Source organism: Populus nigra, chromosome 19 (assembly GCF_951802175.1).
Source record: "Populus nigra chromosome 19, ddPopNigr1.1, whole genome shotgun sequence".
Classification (NCBI taxonomy): domain Eukaryota; kingdom Viridiplantae; phylum Streptophyta; class Magnoliopsida; order Malpighiales; family Salicaceae; genus Populus; species Populus nigra.
The window spans coordinates 12,047,655-12,069,033 of record NC_084870.1 but is presented as its reverse complement, the minus strand read 5'-3'; the positions used below and the strand labels follow the sequence as shown (position 1 = coordinate 12,069,033).

The following is a 21,379-nucleotide window of genomic DNA, read 5'->3' as shown; positions in this document are numbered from 1 at the left end:
TTGCTCATCCTTCTTGCTCTTGTATTAACAGTATTATTTATCTGTAAGTTAATTCTTAATTAGATATACTAGAATTAATTAATTTTATTCTTAATCAGATTGAGCAAGCATTATTGGCTTACTTATGGAAACTCTCAAAGAAGATGGTCTGTTCTCAAGGACTAACTTTTAATAAAATAGAGAATAAGAATCAAAGTTTTATTCTTACTTTATAGTTGGAAAAAACAAAGTGAGAAAAAAAATCGTTCTTATAAAATGAAGCGGGAGTAAAAATAAGAATAAATATTTAAAAAAAAAAATAATATTTTATTTATTTATTATATATTAATTATTTTTATTGGTATTATTATTTATATTATTATTATCACCATTCTTATCACTATTATAAAAATATTATTATTATTTTACAACCACAATTCTTTTACACCGCCACCTCCTATGATGATGATTATATTAGTTTATTAGTTTCCTTCAAAAATACATTATTGTATTGGTATTATTTATTTTTTCTTTACATCATCAGAATCACTTTTATCATTTTTACTATGAGATGAAATTATTGTATTAATTAATAATTATTATTTTCATCTTAAAATTCAGTATATAAATTTTAAATTCCATTCTCATTCCTTATTACTATTTCAAAAACAGCATAATAATTAAAATTTCATTACGATTCCCTAATTTTCATGTCGATTCATGCAATCTCATTCAGAACTTTTCATTCCTGGTAGCCCAATGATTTAAAAACTTTGAACTCTCAGTTTTTTTTTAAGAAAAATTAAAAGAAAAGCTCATATGCACTTAATCAATCTAATTTCTTTTTTCCTTTTTTATTTCATGGAAGTAAGTTGTGGTGGTAGATGGGACAAAGATGACACTTACGTTATCGTTTTTCCATATAAAACAACAAAGCTCACATGCACTTAATCAATTTGATTTATTTTTCTTTGTTTTTTTTTTTTTCCCTACGAGGAAGTTGTCGTACCTTTTTGATCAACATGGAAATGATGGGGCTTTTGTTGCCGTCTCCAGTGAAAATTAACATGATGCTTTATTACAAATTAATTATAAGGACCGAAATGCCATCGTATACCTCTATTATTGGCTATATATACCCAGATGCTTTCACCTTCTCAATCATCAACGAACTCAAGCATTTAACAAGAAATGAGTGTTTGGGCATTCACATTCTTCTCCTTATTCTTGTCCCTTTCGGTTAGAGGCTCAGCTGAGCAATGCGGTCAGCAAGCCGGGGGTGCCTTGTGTCCTGAAGGCCTGTGTTGTAGTTCTCATGGTTGGTGTGGGACAACGGATGATTATTGCGGTATTGATTGTCAGAGCCAGTGTGATGGAGGAGGTGGGGGTGGTGGAGGCGGTGGTGGAGGTGGAGGTGGAGGTGATGGTTACTTAAGTGACATCATCCCAGAATCAACGTTTGATGCTTTGCTCAAGTATAGAAATGATCCTCGATGTCCTGCTGTTGGGTTCTACACCTATGATGCTTTTATCTCCGCTGCTAAGGAATTCCCTGATTTTGGTAACACTGGTGATGATCTGATGCGTAAAAGGGAGATTGCTGCTTTCCTGGGCCAGACATCTCATGAAACTAACGGTAGGGTTTTATTTTTTATTTAATTTCGTGCTCATAACTTCAATTAATGACATAGGATGCCTAGGTTGAATAGACTCGGTGTACAAACTCATTCTGTTATTATTTAAATAAGGATATCCTTGGTTGATAAATTTCCTTGTCTCTAATTTGACAATGCATGCTCCTACATAAAGGATGGTGGCCAGCTGCAGAAGGTGACCCATACGATTGGGGATATTGCCATATTAGGGAAATAAATTGTCTAGATTATTGTGAACCATCTTCCAAATATCAATGTGTTGCGGGCAAGCAATATTGTGGCCGAGGACCAATCCAACTTTCATGGTAATTCCGCAAGGCCTTGACTAGCAGAGTCGTTTGATTTAGTTTATTGCTTAAGTAATTTTTTTATATATGGAAGATATATTGTGAAGTACTTTGAATCAAAAGAAATGGCCAGATCCAGCAAAACATTATTAGATCTTGATTTGCATTGAGTTAGTTTATTAACATGTGGTGCAGGAACTATAATTATGGCCTATGCGCAGACGACTTGAATTTGCAACTGTTACAAGAACCAGAACTTGTTGAAACTGATCCTGTCATTTCCTTCAAGACAGCACTCTGGTTTTGGATGACACCACAGGCCCCAAAGCCCTCTTGTCACGCAGTCATCACTGGAAATTGGACACCGAGCACGGCAGACTCGGAGGCTGGTAGGGTTCCAGGCTATGGTGTAATAACAAACATCATCAATGGTGGCATTGAATGTGGTCAGGGAGGGCCAAATAATGCAAATGAGAATCGCATTGGGTACTACAAGACATTCTGTGATAAACTCGGAACAACCTATGGCCCCAATCTTGACTGCTACCAGCAAAGGCCTTTTGGATATGGACTCTTGGGATTGAAGGACACCATGTAATTTGATGTTGAAGCTATTATGTATTTAAATAACGAAAGCTTTTAGCTTATCGACCTTTTCTATTTCCACCAGTAAGAATAAGATGTTTCTTTTGTCCCTTCCAGGCGATCGGAAATATTTACGTATTTACAAAATACCGTCTCAGTTCATGGATTAAATCATGCTGTGGAAGTCCAAAGCCTTTTCTATTTTCCTAATAAAGTTGCGGAGCTTTTGATGGTTTTTGACACCAGGTGCAACTGTAACCCATAAAACAAGATAAAAAAAACCCTAGTATCAATTTAAATTACATAGAAGAAGAAAAGAAGTCAGGAACATCGCTGTTAGCTAGTTATCTATATATATCATCACTTAAAGATTCTTTGAAAGAGTAGCTAATTAATAATCAAGGTGCAGCTAGCATAATAAAGTTCGGTCTATATTGGAGGCCAGGAAAAAGATTGAGTACGATTTTTATGAGCAGATAAAACTGGATTTGCCCGGGTTTATGTACCAGCGATATCTAAAAGAAAAGGAAGGCAGAAGACAAGACCCTAAAAGTCGCCAGGTACTGTTCATCACTTTATTATATCTTCTCTTTAATTATTACATAGATGCTCACGAGCAGCAAACATTATTGAAATAGTCCACAGTTTTTATTAACAAGTGACAGGTGTATTAAGTAGCCATGTTTCCTTTATAAGTGGGGGTGGTAAGAGTTTAGAATTAAAGATCTTCGAGCCTTGTAATTGCTCAAAAAAATATTCATGTTTCCCCTATATATTCTATTGCTGTTACGATCTCAAAATCAACAAAATCCCGAACAAAACACTTCAAAATGAAGATTTGGACCTTCACGGTTTTCTCTCTATTGCTGTCCCTTTTACTAGGAGGCTCAGCTGAGCAGTGTGGAAGCCAGGCCGGGGGTGCACTGTGTCCGGGAGGTCTATGTTGTAGCCAATTTGGTTGGTGTGGCAGCACTAATGATTACTGTGGTACCGGCTGCCAAAGCCAGTGCGGTGGTGCGGGCGGAGGAGACCTTGGCAGTATCATCACAAGTGTGAAGTTTGATGAGATGCTTAAACATAGAAGAATGATGGTGGATGCCCTGGCAAGGGATTCTACACTTACAATGCTTTCATCTCAGCTGCCAATGCCTTCCCTGGCTTTGGCACTACTGGTGATGCTGACACTCGTAAAAGGGAGATCGCTGCTTTCTTGGGCCAAACCTCTCATGAAACTACTGGTTCGTTTAATCAGTCTCAAACCTAATTAATCAGCTTAGTTTATATAATTCTTCACATCACATTATGTATCAGAGGAATATTAGTAAGTTAATTATCATGATTTCATTTGATGAATGTACATGTAGGAGGGTGGCAAACTGCTCCTGATGGTCCTTGGGGATATTGCTTTGTCAAGGAACAAAATCCTGGATCTTATTGTTCTCCAAGTTCCACGTATCCATGTGCTGGTGGCAAGCAATATTATGGCAGAGGTCCTGTGCAGCTTTCATGGTAAGTCCAGATTTTTTTATTATTGTTATCTGGTAGGTATTTTTTTTCTTCATTTGTGTGTTTACATATTCATCCACCCATTTTGAAGCATTAAAAATCAAGTTGAAAGAATTCAAGTGTATGTGTGTGTATATATATATATATTTTTTTTATTTAGCACAACTTTGCAGTGAAGTTAATTTAATTTGATAAATATAACACAGGAACTACAACTACGGGCAGTGTGGAAAAGCTATAGGAGTGGATCTATTAACAATCCTGACCTTGTTGCAACCGATCCAGTAATTTCCTTCAAGACAGCAATTTGGTTTTGGATGACAGCACAGTCTCCAAAGCCCTCATGCCATAGTGTCATCACCGGGAATTGGTCACCTTCCGGTGCTGATTCGGCAGCTGGTCGGGTTCCAGGCTACGGTGTGTTAACAAACATTATCAATGACGGGCTTGAATGTGGTATGGGGTGGAAGCAACAGGTGGAGGATCGTATTGGGTTCTACAAGAGTCTTGACTGCTACAACCAAAGGTCATTTGCAAATGGACTCTTGGACTTGGTAGACTCCATGTAATTTTGTCACATCCTTCTGTAATCTGTATACCTAACAAAATATAAAACAAAACGTTTCCTGTTCTGAGTCAAATAAAAAAATATGACCCGTGTTTGTCTTTTTTATCTATCCATGCCTTCAAGCTTTATGCCAACGGCGCTTCTTTTATAGACAGTCAGGATATATATATGGAGAATATTTTTTTTTTATTATTATTATTGTGGGGTGTCCGGGCCAGCTTGTGCGCACCACGACTATTCTCCACGGCCCACTGAATATCCTGCAAGCCCAGTGAGCGGGTAAGGCACCGCGGGGGTGATAGGCGTGTGCATAGAGGATCGAATTTGGAACAGGAACGGAACAAGTTACACGGTTAACCACTGAGCTAGACCTTCAAATGCGAGAATAATTGTTTTTGCTAAGAGAGTTGGGAGCCCAAATTAATAAGCGGCCCGAAAATGGATGGGAAAATTGATTAGAGCAATTTATAACTCTTCTATGTAGTTGTAAACTTAGAACAACCCAAGACTTACTTAACCTATAGCCTGTACTGATTCGGATTAAAAAGAATAATTTAGATTAAAAAAAAAACTTAGCTGATCTAATCATAAATATGAATCGAGCTGCTAACTTAATTAAAACTCAATCCTCAAATATTAATTTTATTCTTAGAAAAAAATTAAACAAACATTATTATTTAAAATTTTTTTAAAAAAAATTAGAAATTAACTCTCATAATCCGTAAATAACATCTCTCTCGAATTAACTCTCTAGACTCTTCTGGAATTTAAATTAGACTACCTTTTAGGTCTATCTAAGAGCCCACAACCACTTTTAGGAGCCCATATCTTTGGACCAAAGGCTTGGATGATGTAGAGAACTCATTGGTCCTCGTCTCAACTTTTCCAGTCATTTTTTTTGTATTTTTTTATTTTTTATTAAAAAAAATCACATAATCAGATCCTAAATAATTAAAATATAAAAATTAATAAACTTTCATTTTCAAACCACAACACAATAAATAATCCATTCTTATACACAATATAAACCAATATATATAATTTTGGATAATATGTTAGAAAAGGTAAACCCGCACCTTAACTCTCGATCATAGTAAAACTTGATCATATCGTGCTCATAGTAAATTTGACTAAAGTATAATATATTGATTAAAATCTATTTTAATTCATATGATATGATCCAATGAATTAGATTTTATTCACATTTAAACTCTCTCTCTCTCTCAATAACTAAGTTTCTCATTAAGATGGATTAAATAAAAATCAATTAATTTTTGAATCAGAATATAATACAAAGAGGACATGGTCTTTATTGGATGAACAATAATTCCCAATAAATATATACGATAATCGCAGTGATCAACAAATTAATTCTTAAGACTAAATGAAGCTTTGGGTCTTGGAAGTTTTCTCTCTAAAATTATTGTTGTCATTTTAAGTAGTGTTTGAGATAATTTTTGTTTTTTGATGTTTTTTAAAAATATATTTTTCTTGAAAAAAATATTAAACTAATAATTTTTTAGTATTTTTTTATAATTTTAATATACTAATATTTAAAATTAAAAAATAAATATTTAAATAAATACTTTAAAAATCACATGTAACACACATTGCGGAAATCTTAATAGGGGTTAATTGTGCAGCCAATATGGTTGGTGGGAGCCTATGCTGTAGGCAACATTAATCATTCTGGACTAATTAAAATTTTATTTATTTATTTATTTTTAACCGATTTGTGACTATAAATTGGATTACAAATTCCCATAAAAAATTTCAAAATTTTAAATTTTAAAATCAAAAAGTATTGGGTCTGGCTACAACATCAAACTCAACAATAATATTTGACTTGTTTGTCAAAAATTTTATTTTTTTTAATCTTTTTTTTTTAGTAATAATAGTTTTTTAAAAAATTTATTAATGATAATAATAATAACAATAATAATAATAATAATTTTTAATTTTACACTTCAAATCAAACTATGGTTGTTTCTCGATATTGATAATAATTTTTTTCAAACTTAATAATTATTTTATTAATAATATTAATTATAAGAAAAAAATAATATTTTTAACATAAATAATACTATTTTTAACGCTAATACTTTCAACTATAATAAAAATAATAATATTTATAACACAAATAATACTATTTTTCATATTAATACTTTTAATAATAACAACAACAATAATTATAATTATAATACAAATAATTATATTTAGAAACTTGAGACCCAAGAACTTTAGATCTTAATGCAGGACCCATTATCCTTGGTCCTGATGCCGGACCCAAGAAAAATAACACTTGACGCAAGATCCAATGTAATTGAGTCTTGAAGCGGGTCCCATCAGTCTTGGATCCTGACGTAGACCCAAGAGCATTGGACCTAACAAGGCCCAAGAGAATTGGGTCCTGATGCAGAACCTATTAGTCTTGAGTCGTGAAGCAGAACTCATTAGACTTGGTCCTGCCATAGCCCAAGGGAATTCAAGACTCAAGAGCATTGGGTTCTGACGCAAGATCCAAGAGATTAGGTCCTAATGAAGGATTAATTATCTTAAGTCAAGTGGGGCTGGAAGACCTAAGGGAGTTGGATCCTGACGCAGGATCTATTAGCCTTGGGTTCGAACCTAGTGCTTTTGGGTCCCTAAAAGCTAATTTGGGTCTTGCCCTAACCTGGACCCAACTCTAATGAGTCATGCTGAGAGCAAGACCCAACACATAATTTATTTATGTATTTAATAATACATATAATTCAAATCTACTGAACAGAAGAAGACAATAAACATTAATAAAACTTTGAATCTCATACACTAGTGTTACAAAATTAAAATATCTTATATTACCCAAAATAATATTATATTATAATATTTATGAATTATTTTGTAATGGATTTTATTGTTAAAAAATTCTCTTATATAATACAAATATATAAAGTATATGATGTGGATCAAAAATTTATTGAGAGTTCCATCAACTTTAATATGATAATATTAGAGAGAAAAATTAAAAATTTTAATTTTTTTTCAAAGAATTTTTGAAACACAAAAATAAACATGCCTTAATAAGAAAATTCAATACAGCCTCAAATGAAAAACAAATTATGATTACCCAACTTTTAAACAATATATATAAAAAAACTCTAATCAATTTATTTTCTCTTTACTATATGAAAAAAAAATATATGAAAAAAAAGAAAAAAATATTAAAAGCATTGGGTCCTGCCCCTGGCAGGACCCAACACTGATGGGTCTTCCTTAGGACAAGACCCACGCTGATGGGTCCTACTCGCAACAAGAGCCAAGGTTGATGGGTCTAGTCGTAGGAGGACCTAAGGCTGATGGGTCCAGCCACGGCTCGACCCTAAGTTATTTTGGGTCTTTTTGCGACAAGGCTCAACTTATTATATTCTCCTTAGGTTGGCGCAGCCAGACCTAATCTTGATATATTTTTTTTAAAAAAATTAAAATATACAAAAACATCAAAAATATGAATTTGAAGTAAAGAAAATAATAAAAAAATTTAATTTTTTTTCAAAGCATTTTTAAAACAAAAAAACAAATATATTTTAATAAGGAAATTCAACCCAACCTGAAAAAAAAAACATCACCCAATTTTTATATAATATAAAAAATATCATATTAATTTATTTTTTCTCTGCGGTATAAAAAAATTAATAATAAAAAAAAATAGTTTTAAGAGGGAAAAAGAAGGTGTCTAAAGAAATTGATCAACCCTCGGCCCACAACAAACAATAAATCATCTCGAATTTCCACGTTTTGAGAAGAACTTATCTAAAGTACCTACTTTCTTGTCTGAATGTAAATAACTCACAAATGACTTAAACGTTATTAAAGAGCATATTCCTACATGAACCCTTGTGATATCCCTTCTTCTCTCTAATGGATTTCCAACAAACTAACCCCTGTCAATACGACACTATCCCTGATCAGCATCAGCTGATCTTTACGGCAAAAGTCACGCACATGAAGCTAGAGATTATTCTATGTTATCGCGAAAAAAAAGTTGAGAAAAAAGAGGCAGAAGACAAGACCTTAAAAGCCGCCACGCACTGTTCATCACTTTATTATATATCTTCTGTTTAATTAATACATAGATGTTAAATCCAGAAAAGTTAAAAAACACGAACGCGATAATCTAAGATAAATCCTCATGAGGTCAGACCATTATGGTTTAAAATCATGTAGAAAAGTACTAGATTGGATAAATGAGCACCCATCATTATTGAAATAGTCCATAGTTTTTATTAACAGGTGACAGAAGTATTAAGTAGCCATGTTTCCCATGTATATACTAATGCTGTTACGATCTCAAAATCAACAAAATCCCAAACAAAACACTTCAAAATGAAGATTTGGGCCTTCACGGATTTCTCTCTATTGCTGTCCCTTTTACTAGGAGGCTCAGCTGAGCAGTGTGGAAGAAAGACCGGGGGTGCCCTGTGTCCGGGAGGTCTATGTTGTAGCCAATTTGGTTGGTGTGGCAGCACTAATGATTACTGTGGTAGTGGCTGCCAAATGAGGAGTTTGATGAGATGCTTAAACAATTTGGCTCTGATGATAATTAATTCCACCGAGCACGTTTTATTCATTGATATGGACTTTTTAAAAGGAGCTGGACCATCTCCATGGGAGATGCTATATTAAATAACTAAATTAATAAAATAGTTTTTTTAAATAGTAGAAATATAATTTTTTTGTTCTATTTTTAATGAGGGAAATAAAGAAAGGAGGGAAATGATGGGGATTGGGGACAAAGATGGCACTTTGTTTTGTTACCGTCTCCAGGGAAAACATGATGTTTTATTACAAATTATGAGGACGGAAATGCCATCGCATACCTCTATTATTGACTATATATACCCACATGCTTTCACCTTCTCAATCATCAACGAACTCAAGCATTTAACAAGAAATGAGTGTTTGGGCATTCATATTTTTCTCCTTATTCTTGTCCCTTTCGGTTAGAGGCTCAGCTGAGCAATGCGGTCAGCAAGCCGGGGATGCCCTGTGTCCAGGAGGCCTATGTTGTAGTTCTCATGGTTGGTGTGGGACGACGGATGATTATTGCGGTGATGGTTGTCAGAGCCAGTGTGATGGAGGAGGTGGGGGTGGTGGAGGCGGTGGTGGAGGTGGAGGTGATGGTTACTTAAGTGACATCATCCCAGAATCAACGTTTGATGCTTTTCTCAAGTATAGAAATGATCCTCGATGTCATGCTGTTGGGTTCTACACCTATGATGCTTTTATCTCCGCTGCCAAGGAATTCCCTGATTTTGGTAACACTGGTGATGATCTGATGCGTAAAAGGGAGATTGCTGCTTTCCTGGGCCAGACATCTCATGAAACTACCGGTAGGGTTTTATTTTTTATTTAATTTCCTGCTCGTAACTTCAATTAATGTCATTTTAGGATGCCTAGGTTGAGTAGACTCGTTGTACAAACTCATTCTGTCATTTATTAAATAAGGCTATCCTTGGTTGATTAATTTCCTCGTCTCTCATTTGACAATGCATGCTCCAACATAAAGGAGGGTGGCCAACTGCACCTGATGGCCCATACGCTTGGGGATATTGCTATCGTAGGGAAACAAATTGTCTAGATTGTTGTGCCTCATCTTCCAAATATCAATGTGTTGCGGGCAAGCAATACTGTGGCCGAGGACCAATCCAACTTACATGGTATTTCCGCAAGGCCTTGACTAGCAGAGTCATTTAATTCAGTTTATGGAAAATATATTGTGAAGTACTTTGAATCAAAAGAAGAGGCCAAATCCTGCAAAACATTTTATTAGATCTTGATTTGCATTGAGTTAGTGTATTAACATGTGGTGCAGGAACTATAATTATGGGTTATGCGGAGACGACTTGAATTTGCAACTGTTACAAGAACCAGAACTTGTTGAGACTGATCCTGTCATTTCCTTCAAGGCAGCAATCTGGTTTTGGATGACACCACAGCCCCCAAAGCCCTCTTGTCACGCAGTCATCACTGGAAATTGGACACCGAGCGCGGCAGACGTCGAGGCTGGTAGGGTTCCAGGCTATGGTGTGATAACAAACATCATCAATGGTGGCCTTGAATGTGGTAAGGGAGGGCCAAATGATGCAAATGAGGATCGCATTGGGTTCTACAAGACATACTGTGATTCACTCGGAACAACCTATGGCTCCAATCTTGACTGCTACCAGCAAGAACCTTGGAATTGGACTCTTGGGATTGAAGGACACCATGCAATTTGATGTTGAAGCTATCATGTCTCGAAATAATAATAATAGCTTTTAGCTATCATGGGAGATGGTCCCGCTCCTTTTAAATAAGTCCATGTCAATGAATAAAACGTGCTCGATGGAATTAATTATCAACGGAGCCAAATTGGTACGAAATTAATGCACATGGCAGAGTATTTATTAAATAAAAAACTTAAATATTTATATCTTATTCATTAGATTTCAGATATTTATATTTATAAAAAAAATATTTATCATTCAACAAAAAAAAATTGTGAAATATATATTTGAAATGTATCTAATTATATTAAATAATAAAACTATAAATATTATATAAGTGTATTGTGTGTGTGTGTCTGTGTGTGTGTTGGATTTTAAAAACAAATATAAATATTCTACAAGATATCCATAATATATTCATTACCAATCCGCCAAAGTAATATATATATATATATATATATATATATATATATATATATAAACTTGTTTGTTAGAGTTAGTCTAGTTCAGTATTCATTAAATTATGATAAAATTATTATCTCTATTATCCCGAGATAATAAAAAGAGAAGAGGGAGAAAAACAGAAATTCTTATTATTATTTCAATATGAAAATTCAGATTCAATCTTGAATAAGCGTGATTATTATTGTAAAAGATGCTGTGTCAGTAAATTATTTTTATTATTTTTAATATACCACTTTTAATTAAAAATAAGAAAAAAAATAAAATATTAAAGCAGTAATATCGTATATGCTGACAGTGATCAAGTATTAAAATGACGTAATGAAGGTTCAAAGGATGGGACCTCAGATTTCTGCAAAAACGCGGCAACATATATAATTGATCAACAAGCCTAGGACAACAAGTTTTGAGAGGCGGGCCCATAGTCCATCTGGGGAAGCGTGACAAAGCCCATTCCCAAGGTAGGAACTTGTGTGGAGTAAGATAACTCCCCGGGCAAATGCCCGCCTCCTGGGCTCGGAACTCATGTCATGGGCTCGAGAGTCACGTCATGGGTTCAAAGTTTCTATTCCCGGGCCCATGATGATTCATGTTGCGATGGAAGTCTTTCCTAGTGCATGAGTGACGTATGGCATGGATGAGATTCCTCTTCAACTATTAATAGAAAAATATTCCGGTATTATACCAGTACAGTGTTTATACATGTGACGTGAGAGAATAAATAATATTTTCAACACTAGTTTGTATTAGATTTCTACTGTGCTAAACTTGTGTTGTCTAAATATATATGAAATCTAGAGAAATAAAATTTAAAAAATAATAATAATAATTTTAGTTTTACACTTCAAATAAAATCTATGGTTGTTTTTAAATATTGATATAATTTTTTTACAATTTTATTAATTATTTTATTAATAATATTAATTATTTATAAAAAAATATTTATAACACAAATAATACTATTTTTAATGCTACTACTTTTAATTATAATAAAAATAATAATATTTATAATACAATAATACTATTTTTCATATTAAGACTTTTAATTATAATAATATTTATAATACAAAATAATTATATTTAGAAATCTAAGATTCAAAAATCTTGTGTTTTGATGCAGAACTGATTAGCCATAAGCCCTGACACAGGATCCAAGAAAATTAGATCTGAACCTAGTGTTTTTGGATCCTCGAAAGCTAATTTAAATCATGTCCTAACATGGATTCAACTCTAATAGGTCCTGCTGAGAGCAGGACCCAACATATAATTTATTTATGTATTTAATAATGCATATAATTTAAAATTATTGAATAAAAAATTAAAATATTTTCTGTTTCTCAAAATAATATTATATTATAATATTTATAAATTATTTTTTAATAGTTTTTATTGTTCAAAAATTCTCTTATATAATTCAAATATATAATGTGAATTAAAAAGTTTATTGAAAGTTACATCAAATTTATAATATTAGAGAAAAAAATGAAAGTTTTCAATGGTGTCTATTTACAGCAAAAGTCACGCACAAGTCACTCTAAAGTGATAGGCCAACATCAGCTGATATTTAATTATTTACGGCAAAAGTCACGCACATGAAGCTAGAGATTAATCTATGTTATCGGGAGAGAAAAAATAAGAAAAAGAAGGACTAGATTATATCTTCTGTTTAATTAATACATAGATGTTAAATCCAGAAAAGTTATAAAAACGCGAACGCGATAATCTAAGATAAATCCTCATGAGGTCAGACCATTATGGTTTAAAATCATTTAGAAAAGTACTGCATTGGATAAACGAGCAGCCATCATTATTGAAATATTCCATAGTTTTTATTAACAAGTGACAGGTGTATTAAGTAGCCATGTTTCCCCTATATATTATACTAATGCTGTTGCGATCTCAAAATCAACAAAATCCCAAACAAAACGCTTCAAAATGAAGATTTGGGCCTTCACGGTTTTCTCTCTATTGCAGTCCCTTTTACTAGGAGGCTCAGCTGAGCAGTGTGGAAGCCAGGCCGCGGGTGCCCTGTGTCCGGGAGGTCTATGTTGTAGCCAATTTGGTTGGTGTGGCATCACTAATGATTACTGTGGTAACGGCTGTCAAAGCCAGTGCGGTGGTGCCGGCGGAGGAGACCTTGGCAGTATCATCTCAAGTGAGAAGTTTGATGAGATGCTTAAACATAGAAATGATGGTGGATGCCCTGGCAAGGGATTCTACACTTACAGTGCTTTCATCTCAGCTGCCAATGCCTTCCCTGGCTTTGGCACTACTGGTGATGCTGACACTCGTAAAAGGGAGATTGCTGCTTTCTTGGGCCAAACCTCTCATGAAACTACTGGTTCGTTTAATCAGTCTCAAACCTAATTAATCAGCTTAGTTTATATACTTCTTCACATAACATTATGTGTCAGAGGAATATTAGTAAGTTAATTATCATGATTTCATTTGATGAACGTACATGTAGGGGGGTGGCAAACTGCACCTGATGGTCCATACGCTTGGGGATATTGCTTTGTCAAGGAACAAAATCCTGGATCTTATTGTTCTCCAAGTTCCACATATCCATGTGCTGATGGCAAGCAATATTATGGCAGAGGTCCTGTCCAGCTTTCATGGTAAGTCCAGATTTTTTATTATTGTTATCTGGTAGGTATTTTTTCTTCATTTCTGGGTTTACATATTCATCCACCCATTTTCAAGCATTAAAAATCAAATTGAAAGAGTTCAAGTGTGTGTGTGTGCGCGTATTTTATTTAGCACAACTTTGTAGTGAAGTTAATTTAATTTGATAAATATGACACAGGAACTACAACTACGGGCAGTGTGGAAAAGCTATAGGAGTGGATATATTAAACAATCCTGACCTTGTGGCAACTCATACAATAATTTCCTTCAAGACAGCAATTTGGTTTTGGATGACAGCACAGTCTTCAAAGCCCTCATGCCATAGTGTCATCACCGGGAATTGGTCACCTTCCGGTGCTGATTCGGCAGCTGGTCGGGTTCCAGGCTACGGTGTGTTAACAAACATTATCAATGGCGGGCTTGAATGTGGTATGGGGTGGAAGCAACAGGTGGAGGATCGTATTGGGTTCTACAAGAGGTACTGTGACTTGCTCGGTGTTGGATATGGAAACAATCTTGACTGCTACAACCAAAGGTCATTTGCAAATGGACTCTTGGACTTGGTAGACTCCATGTAATTTTGTCACCTCCTTCTGTAATCTGTATGCCTACCAAAATATCAAAATAAAACGTTTCCTGCTCTGAGTCAAATAAAAAAATATGACCCGTTTTGTCTTTTTTTATCTCTCCATGCCTTCAAGTTTTACGCCCACTGTGCTTCTTTTACAGACGAGATATATATGGAGAATAGTTGTTTTTGCTAGTAGAGTCGGGGGCACAAATTAATTAAGCAGCCCGAAAATGGATGGGAAAATTGATTAGAGCAATTTATCACTCTTCTATGTAGTTGTAAACTTGTAACAACCCAAGACCTAGTTAAGTTTCACATCATAATAATTAATATTTTATAAATTATTTCAAATAAAATAAATAATAATTAAAAAAATAAAGATCAATTTAATAGATAAAAAAAATCAATTAAAAAATAATAAGAAAAAAATAAATAACAATTATAAAAACAAGAATCAAAATTAATATAAAATTTAAATTCTAAGGGATGAAATTGAAAAACAAATATTCAAAATAAAATATATTAGCAATCAAAAGTTTAAGGACCAAATTTGATATAATCAACAAATAATATGAAATTTTTAAATTTTTCACAACTTCCAGAAAGTGTTTTCCGCCCAAAATAAAAGAAAAACACTTTTCTTGAAACCAAGTCAAATTTTCTTTTGACTGGAAAGTGTTTTTCGTTGACAAATTTTTTTAATAGTAAACAAACATACAAAAATTTAAAAAATGGTTTCTCAAAAATTATTTTTTGAGAAACAAACGAAATCTAAAAGAAATAATTTTTAAATGTTGGGATTAAATTTTGAATGCATCTTCTTCCTCCTTTTGCACTGACTTATTATATTATTAAATCAAATCTCAAAGCCACTCAGAAAAATTCCATTAAGATAATTGTGCACAAACGTTTAAACATGATCATGAGTGATCAGCCTAAACCGTCGTTTTTTTTATTAGATAAAATTTAAAAATTTTATTTTTTTAATTTCAAATTATTATTATTATTATTATTATTATTATTATTGGATAGTTTTGATATGTTAATATTAAAAAAATAATTTTAAAAATAATTTTTAAACAGCATATTAAAATATTGGACCTCGGTTACAATTTTCAAGTTCCTGCATTAATAATAATAATAAAAAAAAAAAAGACGACAGTCATATTGGATACTTCAAATTGTTTCTTACCAGCTGGGAAAAAAAATCACTAAAAAAATAGAGGCACCAACAGCAGAAAAAGGCGTACGAAATACGCGGGTGATGATGCAGCTGTAAGTTGTAACCTAGAGCCTGTACTGATTTGGATTAAAAAAATAGAAAAAGTAAAAAGCCTGGCCTGGCTGACGTAATCATAAATATGAGTTGATTTGTTTACCTAATCCTCAACTATTAAATTTTTTAAAAAACATATTAAACAAACAATATCATTTAATTTTTTTTTAAAAAAATAATTTAGAAATTTACTCTCCCAATCCGTAATCAATGTCTATCTCGGGCTAACTCGGATTGGTTTCTTTTTACAACTGTGCTCTTCTATGTCATTCTTCTGGATTTTGGATTAGACTATCCAAAACTAGATTTATACTTTTCACACTCGTTTAAAGCTTTTAAGCTCAAAATTATTACGTCCACCTTCCATATCAGGCCTGTCTAAGAACCCACAACCACTTCTAGGGGCCCATATACTTGGACCAAAGGCTTGAATCGTGTAAAGGACTCATTGGTCCCTGACCCGACTCAAGTATCCTTCTCCTCTTTTTTTTTAATCTCTATTAAAAAATCGCATAATGAGATCCTAAATAATTAAAATGTAAAAATTAATAAACTTCCATTTTCGAACCACAACACTATAAATTAATATTTCTAAATAAAACAAAAAAAACTATAAAATAATCCATTCATGTACATAATATAAACAAAAAGAAAAGATAAAATATATTTAAAAAATATGACGTCAGGTATGGATAGAATGATTGAAATTTGAGAAGGTAAACCCTCACCCCAACTCTCCCTTGTCATATTGTTGTTATTCAATTTTAAATCTCCACGTAAAAAAAAAATTAAAAAAATATATAGCAACAAAAAAAACAAAAGAATATCTAGAAAATAGTCAAAGATTGGTTAAAAAAGTTCAAAGATATAAAGATTAAAATTTAACAGTATATTTTTTATTGATGAAGATCCTGTTAACAAATAAAATTCAATTCGACTAAAAAAAGTTTAAAATCATATGTTTAAAAACTCAATTAGATTTGGTTGAAAGATTAATTGAGTTTACGAAAGGTTTGATTTCAAGAAAAATTGATTTTTAAGTCAATTTAGGCTTCAATTAAAAGAAATTAATTTTAGAAGGCATTTTGGTCCAACAATGAAAGAATTAATAAGTTTGGGGACTTAATTAAACTTTGATTCAATTAATTAATGCAACCAAAAAGAAACTTAATTGAAGAAATACTAAAGTTTGGGCCTGATTTAGGTCAAAATTGCAAGAAATTAAAGTTCAATAAACAAAATGAAAAGACATGGGTATTGTAAGGAGCTTACTTTATTTTTTCAGGGGTAATTTAAACAAATTAAAAATTGAATAGTCAATTAAGAATCAAATTGAATAATTTAGAAACCAATGACTCTTTGTAAATGATGCTAAAATCCAGAAGTCCAATTACATTTTATCCAGGCGCAAAATTAAAAAAATGAAAGGGGGATTTTCCATGAATAAGGGTCCAATCTCAAAAAGTCAGAATTTCAGGGGGACAATTAAAATTCGCCATATCAGTTAAGGAACAAAACGGCGCCGGTTCAAAGGACACTCATCTTCTTCAGCAGACCAGACCAGGAAGAAGAAAAGCCGCCACGCGCCCCACGATGCGTCTCCATTACAACTGTAACGGTCCTGAGGGTCCGCTTCATATTGCTGGGCGAACGCATGACATTCTCTGGCTTTATAAAAGCCAGAGAAAGGCCACGCAAAAGATAGACGGAAAAAACAGCTGAGAGAGAAGAGATCAGGTGAACGAACCCGATTACCCGAACGAAAAACACAGAATACATAACGAAAAAGCAGGAAACGAGTGAAAAACCAGAGACACAGTAAAAAAACAAACAAAAAACAGAGACAGAGACAGAAACAGAGAAGGAGAGAATTTAGCTTTGGCCAGTCAGCACCTCTTCGCCATCGTCTTCTTCATCAAGCTCCAGCACCAGGGAGACACTTAGAGAGACAGGGAGAACAAGAGAAGAAAAAAGAAACCAAGCACAGAAAAGCAAGACCAGAGGAGAAGCGCACAAAGAACAGAGACAGAGGGTAAGAAAGTAGCTTCGGCCAGTCAGCACACCTTCGCCATCGTCTTCGTCATTAAGCTCCAGCATCAAGTAAGCTGCGTCTTTTTTCCCTCTTGGGAAATATAATTTTACCCTGTCACTGTCCAACGCATGCGTGAATAATTAACGTATGCATCAACAGTGGCCAGTCGGTTCATTGGCTTGTGCCAGTGTCACAGGGCCAGCTGGTCCAGCCTAATCGGTGTGGGTTAAGTTGGATCCACCAAAAAAACAATTAAGGCCGGGCTGAGCCTAGGAGACCCATCCTGCCCAATTTGATTTGGATAAAAAATATGATTTGCAAAACACACCTTTATATCAATCTCTTTTATTTTATTTATTTTTATTTTAATATTCAGCTAAATGAGCCCTTTTTATACCAGAAAATTTGTGAATCCTTTTAAATCCAAGGAGGCTTCTCAGCCCAACACGGAAGTTAGAATAGGGATAAATTGTGTAAGGAATATTCTTTATCATGCAAAAGAATCACGTCACTAAAAAATTTTGGTATTGAATTTTTTAAGTAAAGTCTCAATACTATTTTTTATAGTATTTTCTAATACACAACTCTTAAATAAAATCTTTCTAAATTTAAAACTTGTATTGGGATACATTATCCCATGCTTAATTTTTATTAATTAAAATAAAAATGATATAGTTTAAACTTTATGACTATTTAATTAATAACACTCTAATATTATATCAAATAATTATTTTATTTAAAATTTTAAGTTTTTAAATGAAATTTTAATAGTAATTTTATATTATTCTCTACATAGGGTGGTAATGTTTAATGGTTGAGAGTAAAAATTAAAATTTCATTAGTTATTAAGGTTTGGGCTCGTGAAGTGGTCATGTGTCAAAATTGGGAGAAGGAAGACTAATATAATTATGTTAATCCTATTATAATATGGCAAGATTCGCTTGATGAGTGACCTTTTCTCGTTAAAAAAAGAAAAGCTCGAAACTGAAACCTGAATGTGGATTCCAAATGAGATAATTAAGAGCTATATCACCGAGTAATAACTAATAACCCCGAGTAATCATCACCATAAAGAACCGACACCTCGGCCCATCGGTATGATCTAACAAGTAACAGCGTACCATTTCACAAAACATAAAAGCAGAGTATTTGAGTATTGATTCTCCAGGGCTCTTAATTAAGTTGTTCATTGACAAAGATAATCTAAGTGCTTCCAAGACATATTTAACTCCCGGTTATTGCCTCTATCTTAACAGCTCAGCTTAAACAACGTTACTGGCTGAGCTAGGTGAGACGACAGTTACTAGCTGAGCGAGGTGAGACAACAGTTATATACAAAACAAAAATTATGAGTTTAATAACTATCTAGTTGGTGGTCCAGTGGTAAAAACTTGGGATAAAGAGATTTGTTCCCTCTAGTTTCAGGTTCAAGCCCTGTGATTACTCATATGATGGACACTGGAGGTTTACATGGCCGTTAACTTCAGGGTCTGTAGGATTAATTGAGGTGCGCGCAAGCTGACCCGGACACCCACATTAAACTAAAAAACTAAAAAAAATAATTATGAGCTTAATAATCAGGGTTATTAGAAATTCAAAATGTCTGCATAATGGGCAAAATTTTGAATCCAAGGACTATTTAGGGACCAGATGGGATCTTGGTTCCACTCCATGCTCAATTTGCTGGGAACTTGGAGCTCTGGTAACATGTCCTTCCCCATAGGTAAATGGAGACTTGGCCTTTTAATCTCGTTTGGTTTTTCATATCTAATATTGTTGTTGTCTTCTATTTCTTTCTTGAAAACCAAATTTTGCGCAGGCATTAATATCGGTGGCACTGGATCTTCTAGTTGACTGCAAAATGACATGGTGTCCAAAGATGATGGTGGTGGGGATGAAGATGGAGACGCATGAATCGTCTTCATTTCTTCTTCCATTGCTGCCCTTTGCTCTAGAACTTTCAAGGAAGTTGCCTTCCTGTATATCTTGCACAATACTATGTCCTGCATTGTATGTCAGAAAATTAATACAAGTACAGCGTAGAATCACCATCTCAAGTTATTCCAAAAATGGGTCCATTCTTTGTATCTTTCTTTGTCAACAGAAAAAAGTATCAGGTTACTGAGAAATTTCAGAAACAGCGAACACTTCAAAATAGAATGGAATTGAATGATACAAGTCCTTTTGACTACAGCTTACAGCAATATTCCACATGGAAATAACACAGAACTTGACCTTAATTAATACATCTTGTCCCTTCTTTGCAAAAGGTAAAATCCTCATTGCAGTGAGATGTTGATTCTTTGAAAGCAACAACAATTGTGGGAGGTTTCTTGGCCACATTCATGCCTAGGAAATCAGAATTAGCCTAACAACTATGTGAAGGTCTTTTTAATTAGTTCTATTTTCCTTTTGCCTTTTCTTTTAAATTAACAAGTCATGATAGTGATTATAAGTAAAAATAATTTAAAACTAACTTATCTCCCCCCCAAAAAAATAAGAAATAACACAAACACTTCATTCAATCAAGAGTTAATAAAAAAAATCAAAGCTAAGATATATAATAAGTACCTTGGGCAAGGGGCATGAATATTCAGGCAGGCGATACTCGTTCATGACCCAATCAGTCTTGTTCCCTCTTGGTGCTCTTCCCTTATAGAAAACAAGAGTCTTTCTCAATCCGATCATCCTCTTTGGGTCCGATAAGCTCACAATTTTCCGGTCAGAACCAGTGGCTTTCCAAAACCCATTTTGAGTAGTCCTATTAGGCCTTCCTCCACTACCATGCTTCCTGTCTCTAGGCACAAAAAAATACCACTCCCTTTCCCCAACATTTGACAATCCTATACCACAACAACATTAACATTGATGTAAGCATGCATGATTAAGCTAACTGCGTTGTAACATGAACTAAAATTATTAAAAGGGAGTGAGCAATGTATATGTATACGTACCAGGCAAGTCCCAAGGATCATGACGATAGATGTTGAGGTAGCCAATAACATCAAGACGCATTTTTTTACCAAAAACTATATTTTTAAGGTAGAAATCAAGAAGTTCCTCTTCAGTTGGGTGGAAACGGAAGCCTGGAAGATCAAGCTTTAATGCCATTTCAGCCATGGTATGATGCTGGCTGTCTGTAGTTTTTAGTCACTAGTGTGTAGTATTAGTAGTAGTAGTAGTAAAGCTTGCAATTCTCAATATAAAAGTGGAAAGGTTGCTCCATGGACACGCTCATTCCTTGCAAGATATTTATAAAGGGATCGAGATATGTTGGTGATGTTGGTTGATAGAAAAAACATTAAAAGAAGACCTGGTCAGGAAGAAAAAAAATGGAGATAGTTGGTGCTCGGAAGATCGATCAATGGTGGAACCCACGCGGTTTATCATAAAGTCACCAGTGACAAACAATGTGAGGGGACACTCATGACATGTCTTTTGGGATCTTGCTTGACCTCGTTTTTTATGTTCTACGGATTTTGGACATTTACTTGGAAATTACAAGGCACGGGGGATGTTTTTTTCCAACAAAAATTTGAACCACATATTTTGGTTTTTGAACAAAATGATTTTTTTCTGGTT

The 21,379-nt window shown here is 33.8% G+C and overlaps 3 protein-coding genes and 2 pseudogenes across 3 annotated transcripts; 4 read left to right on the top strand and 1 right to left on the bottom strand.

Moving 5' to 3' along the window:
- The first annotated feature begins 1,133 nt into the window (after nucleotides 1-1,133).
- Nucleotides 1,134-2,720, top strand: LOC133679448 (acidic endochitinase WIN6.2B). The gene is made up of 3 exons (XM_062102051.1): nucleotides 1,134-1,615; nucleotides 1,789-1,939; nucleotides 2,117-2,720. Exons 1-3 carry the CDS (start codon nucleotides 1,171-1,173, stop codon nucleotides 2,517-2,519), a joined length of 999 nt encoding a protein of 332 aa, XP_061958035.1. The 5' UTR covers nucleotides 1,134-1,170; the 3' UTR covers nucleotides 2,520-2,720.
- A 520-nt stretch (nucleotides 2,721-3,240) lies between these two features.
- LOC133680662 (basic endochitinase-like) lies at nucleotides 3,241-4,687 on the top strand (annotated as a pseudogene).
- A 4,788-nt stretch (nucleotides 4,688-9,475) lies between these two features.
- On the top strand, nucleotides 9,476-10,963 carry LOC133679446 (acidic endochitinase WIN6-like; annotated as a pseudogene).
- A 2,242-nt stretch (nucleotides 10,964-13,205) lies between these two features.
- LOC133680629 (probable inactive chitinase-like protein LaCIC) lies at nucleotides 13,206-14,601 on the top strand. Its single transcript, XM_062103660.1, has 3 exons — nucleotides 13,206-13,631; nucleotides 13,758-13,908; nucleotides 14,097-14,601. The coding sequence occupies exons 1-3, from the start codon at nucleotides 13,226-13,228 to the stop codon at nucleotides 14,494-14,496; spliced, it is 957 nt and encodes a 318-aa protein (XP_061959644.1). The 5' UTR covers nucleotides 13,206-13,225; the 3' UTR covers nucleotides 14,497-14,601.
- A 4,352-nt stretch (nucleotides 14,602-18,953) lies between these two features.
- On the bottom strand, nucleotides 18,954-21,078 carry LOC133679731 (NAC domain-containing protein 6-like). The gene is made up of 3 exons (XM_062102414.1): nucleotides 20,752-21,078; nucleotides 20,369-20,640; nucleotides 18,954-19,800 (listed from the first exon to the last, which is right to left on the bottom strand). The coding sequence occupies exons 1-3, from the start codon at nucleotides 20,915-20,917 to the stop codon at nucleotides 19,384-19,386; spliced, it is 855 nt and encodes a 284-aa protein (XP_061958398.1). The 5' UTR covers nucleotides 20,918-21,078; the 3' UTR covers nucleotides 18,954-19,383.
- Between the last annotated feature and the right edge of the window lie 301 nt (nucleotides 21,079-21,379).

Bases quoted from the DNA above. Each gene is read 5' to 3' on its own strand.
- LOC133680629 (XM_062103660.1), top strand. From the start codon at position 13,226: ATGAAGATTTGGGCCTTCACGGTTTTCTCTCTATTGCAGTCCCTTTTA. The intron at 13,632-13,757 runs GTTCGTTTAATC...ACGTACATGTAG, and splicing joins AACCTCTCATGAAACTACTG to GGGGGTGGCAAACTGCACCT. The intron at 13,909-14,096 runs GTAAGTCCAGAT...AATATGACACAG, and splicing joins GGTCCTGTCCAGCTTTCATG to GAACTACAACTACGGGCAGT.
- LOC133679448 (XM_062102051.1), top strand. From the start codon at position 1,171: ATGAGTGTTTGGGCATTCACATTCTTCTCCTTATTCTTGTCCCTTTCG. The intron at 1,616-1,788 runs GTAGGGTTTTAT...TCCTACATAAAG, and splicing joins GACATCTCATGAAACTAACG to GATGGTGGCCAGCTGCAGAA. The intron at 1,940-2,116 runs GTAATTCCGCAA...CATGTGGTGCAG, and splicing joins GGACCAATCCAACTTTCATG to GAACTATAATTATGGCCTAT.
- LOC133679731 (XM_062102414.1), bottom strand. From the start codon at position 20,917: ATGGCTGAAATGGCATTAAAGCTTGATCTTCCAGGCTTCCGTTTCCAC. The intron at 20,641-20,751 runs GTACGTATACAT...GTTGTGGTATAG, and splicing joins TGATCCTTGGGACTTGCCTG to GATTGTCAAATGTTGGGGAA. The intron at 19,801-20,368 runs GTACTTATTATA...CATACAATGCAG, and splicing joins ATTCATGCCCCTTGCCCAAG to GACATAGTATTGTGCAAGAT.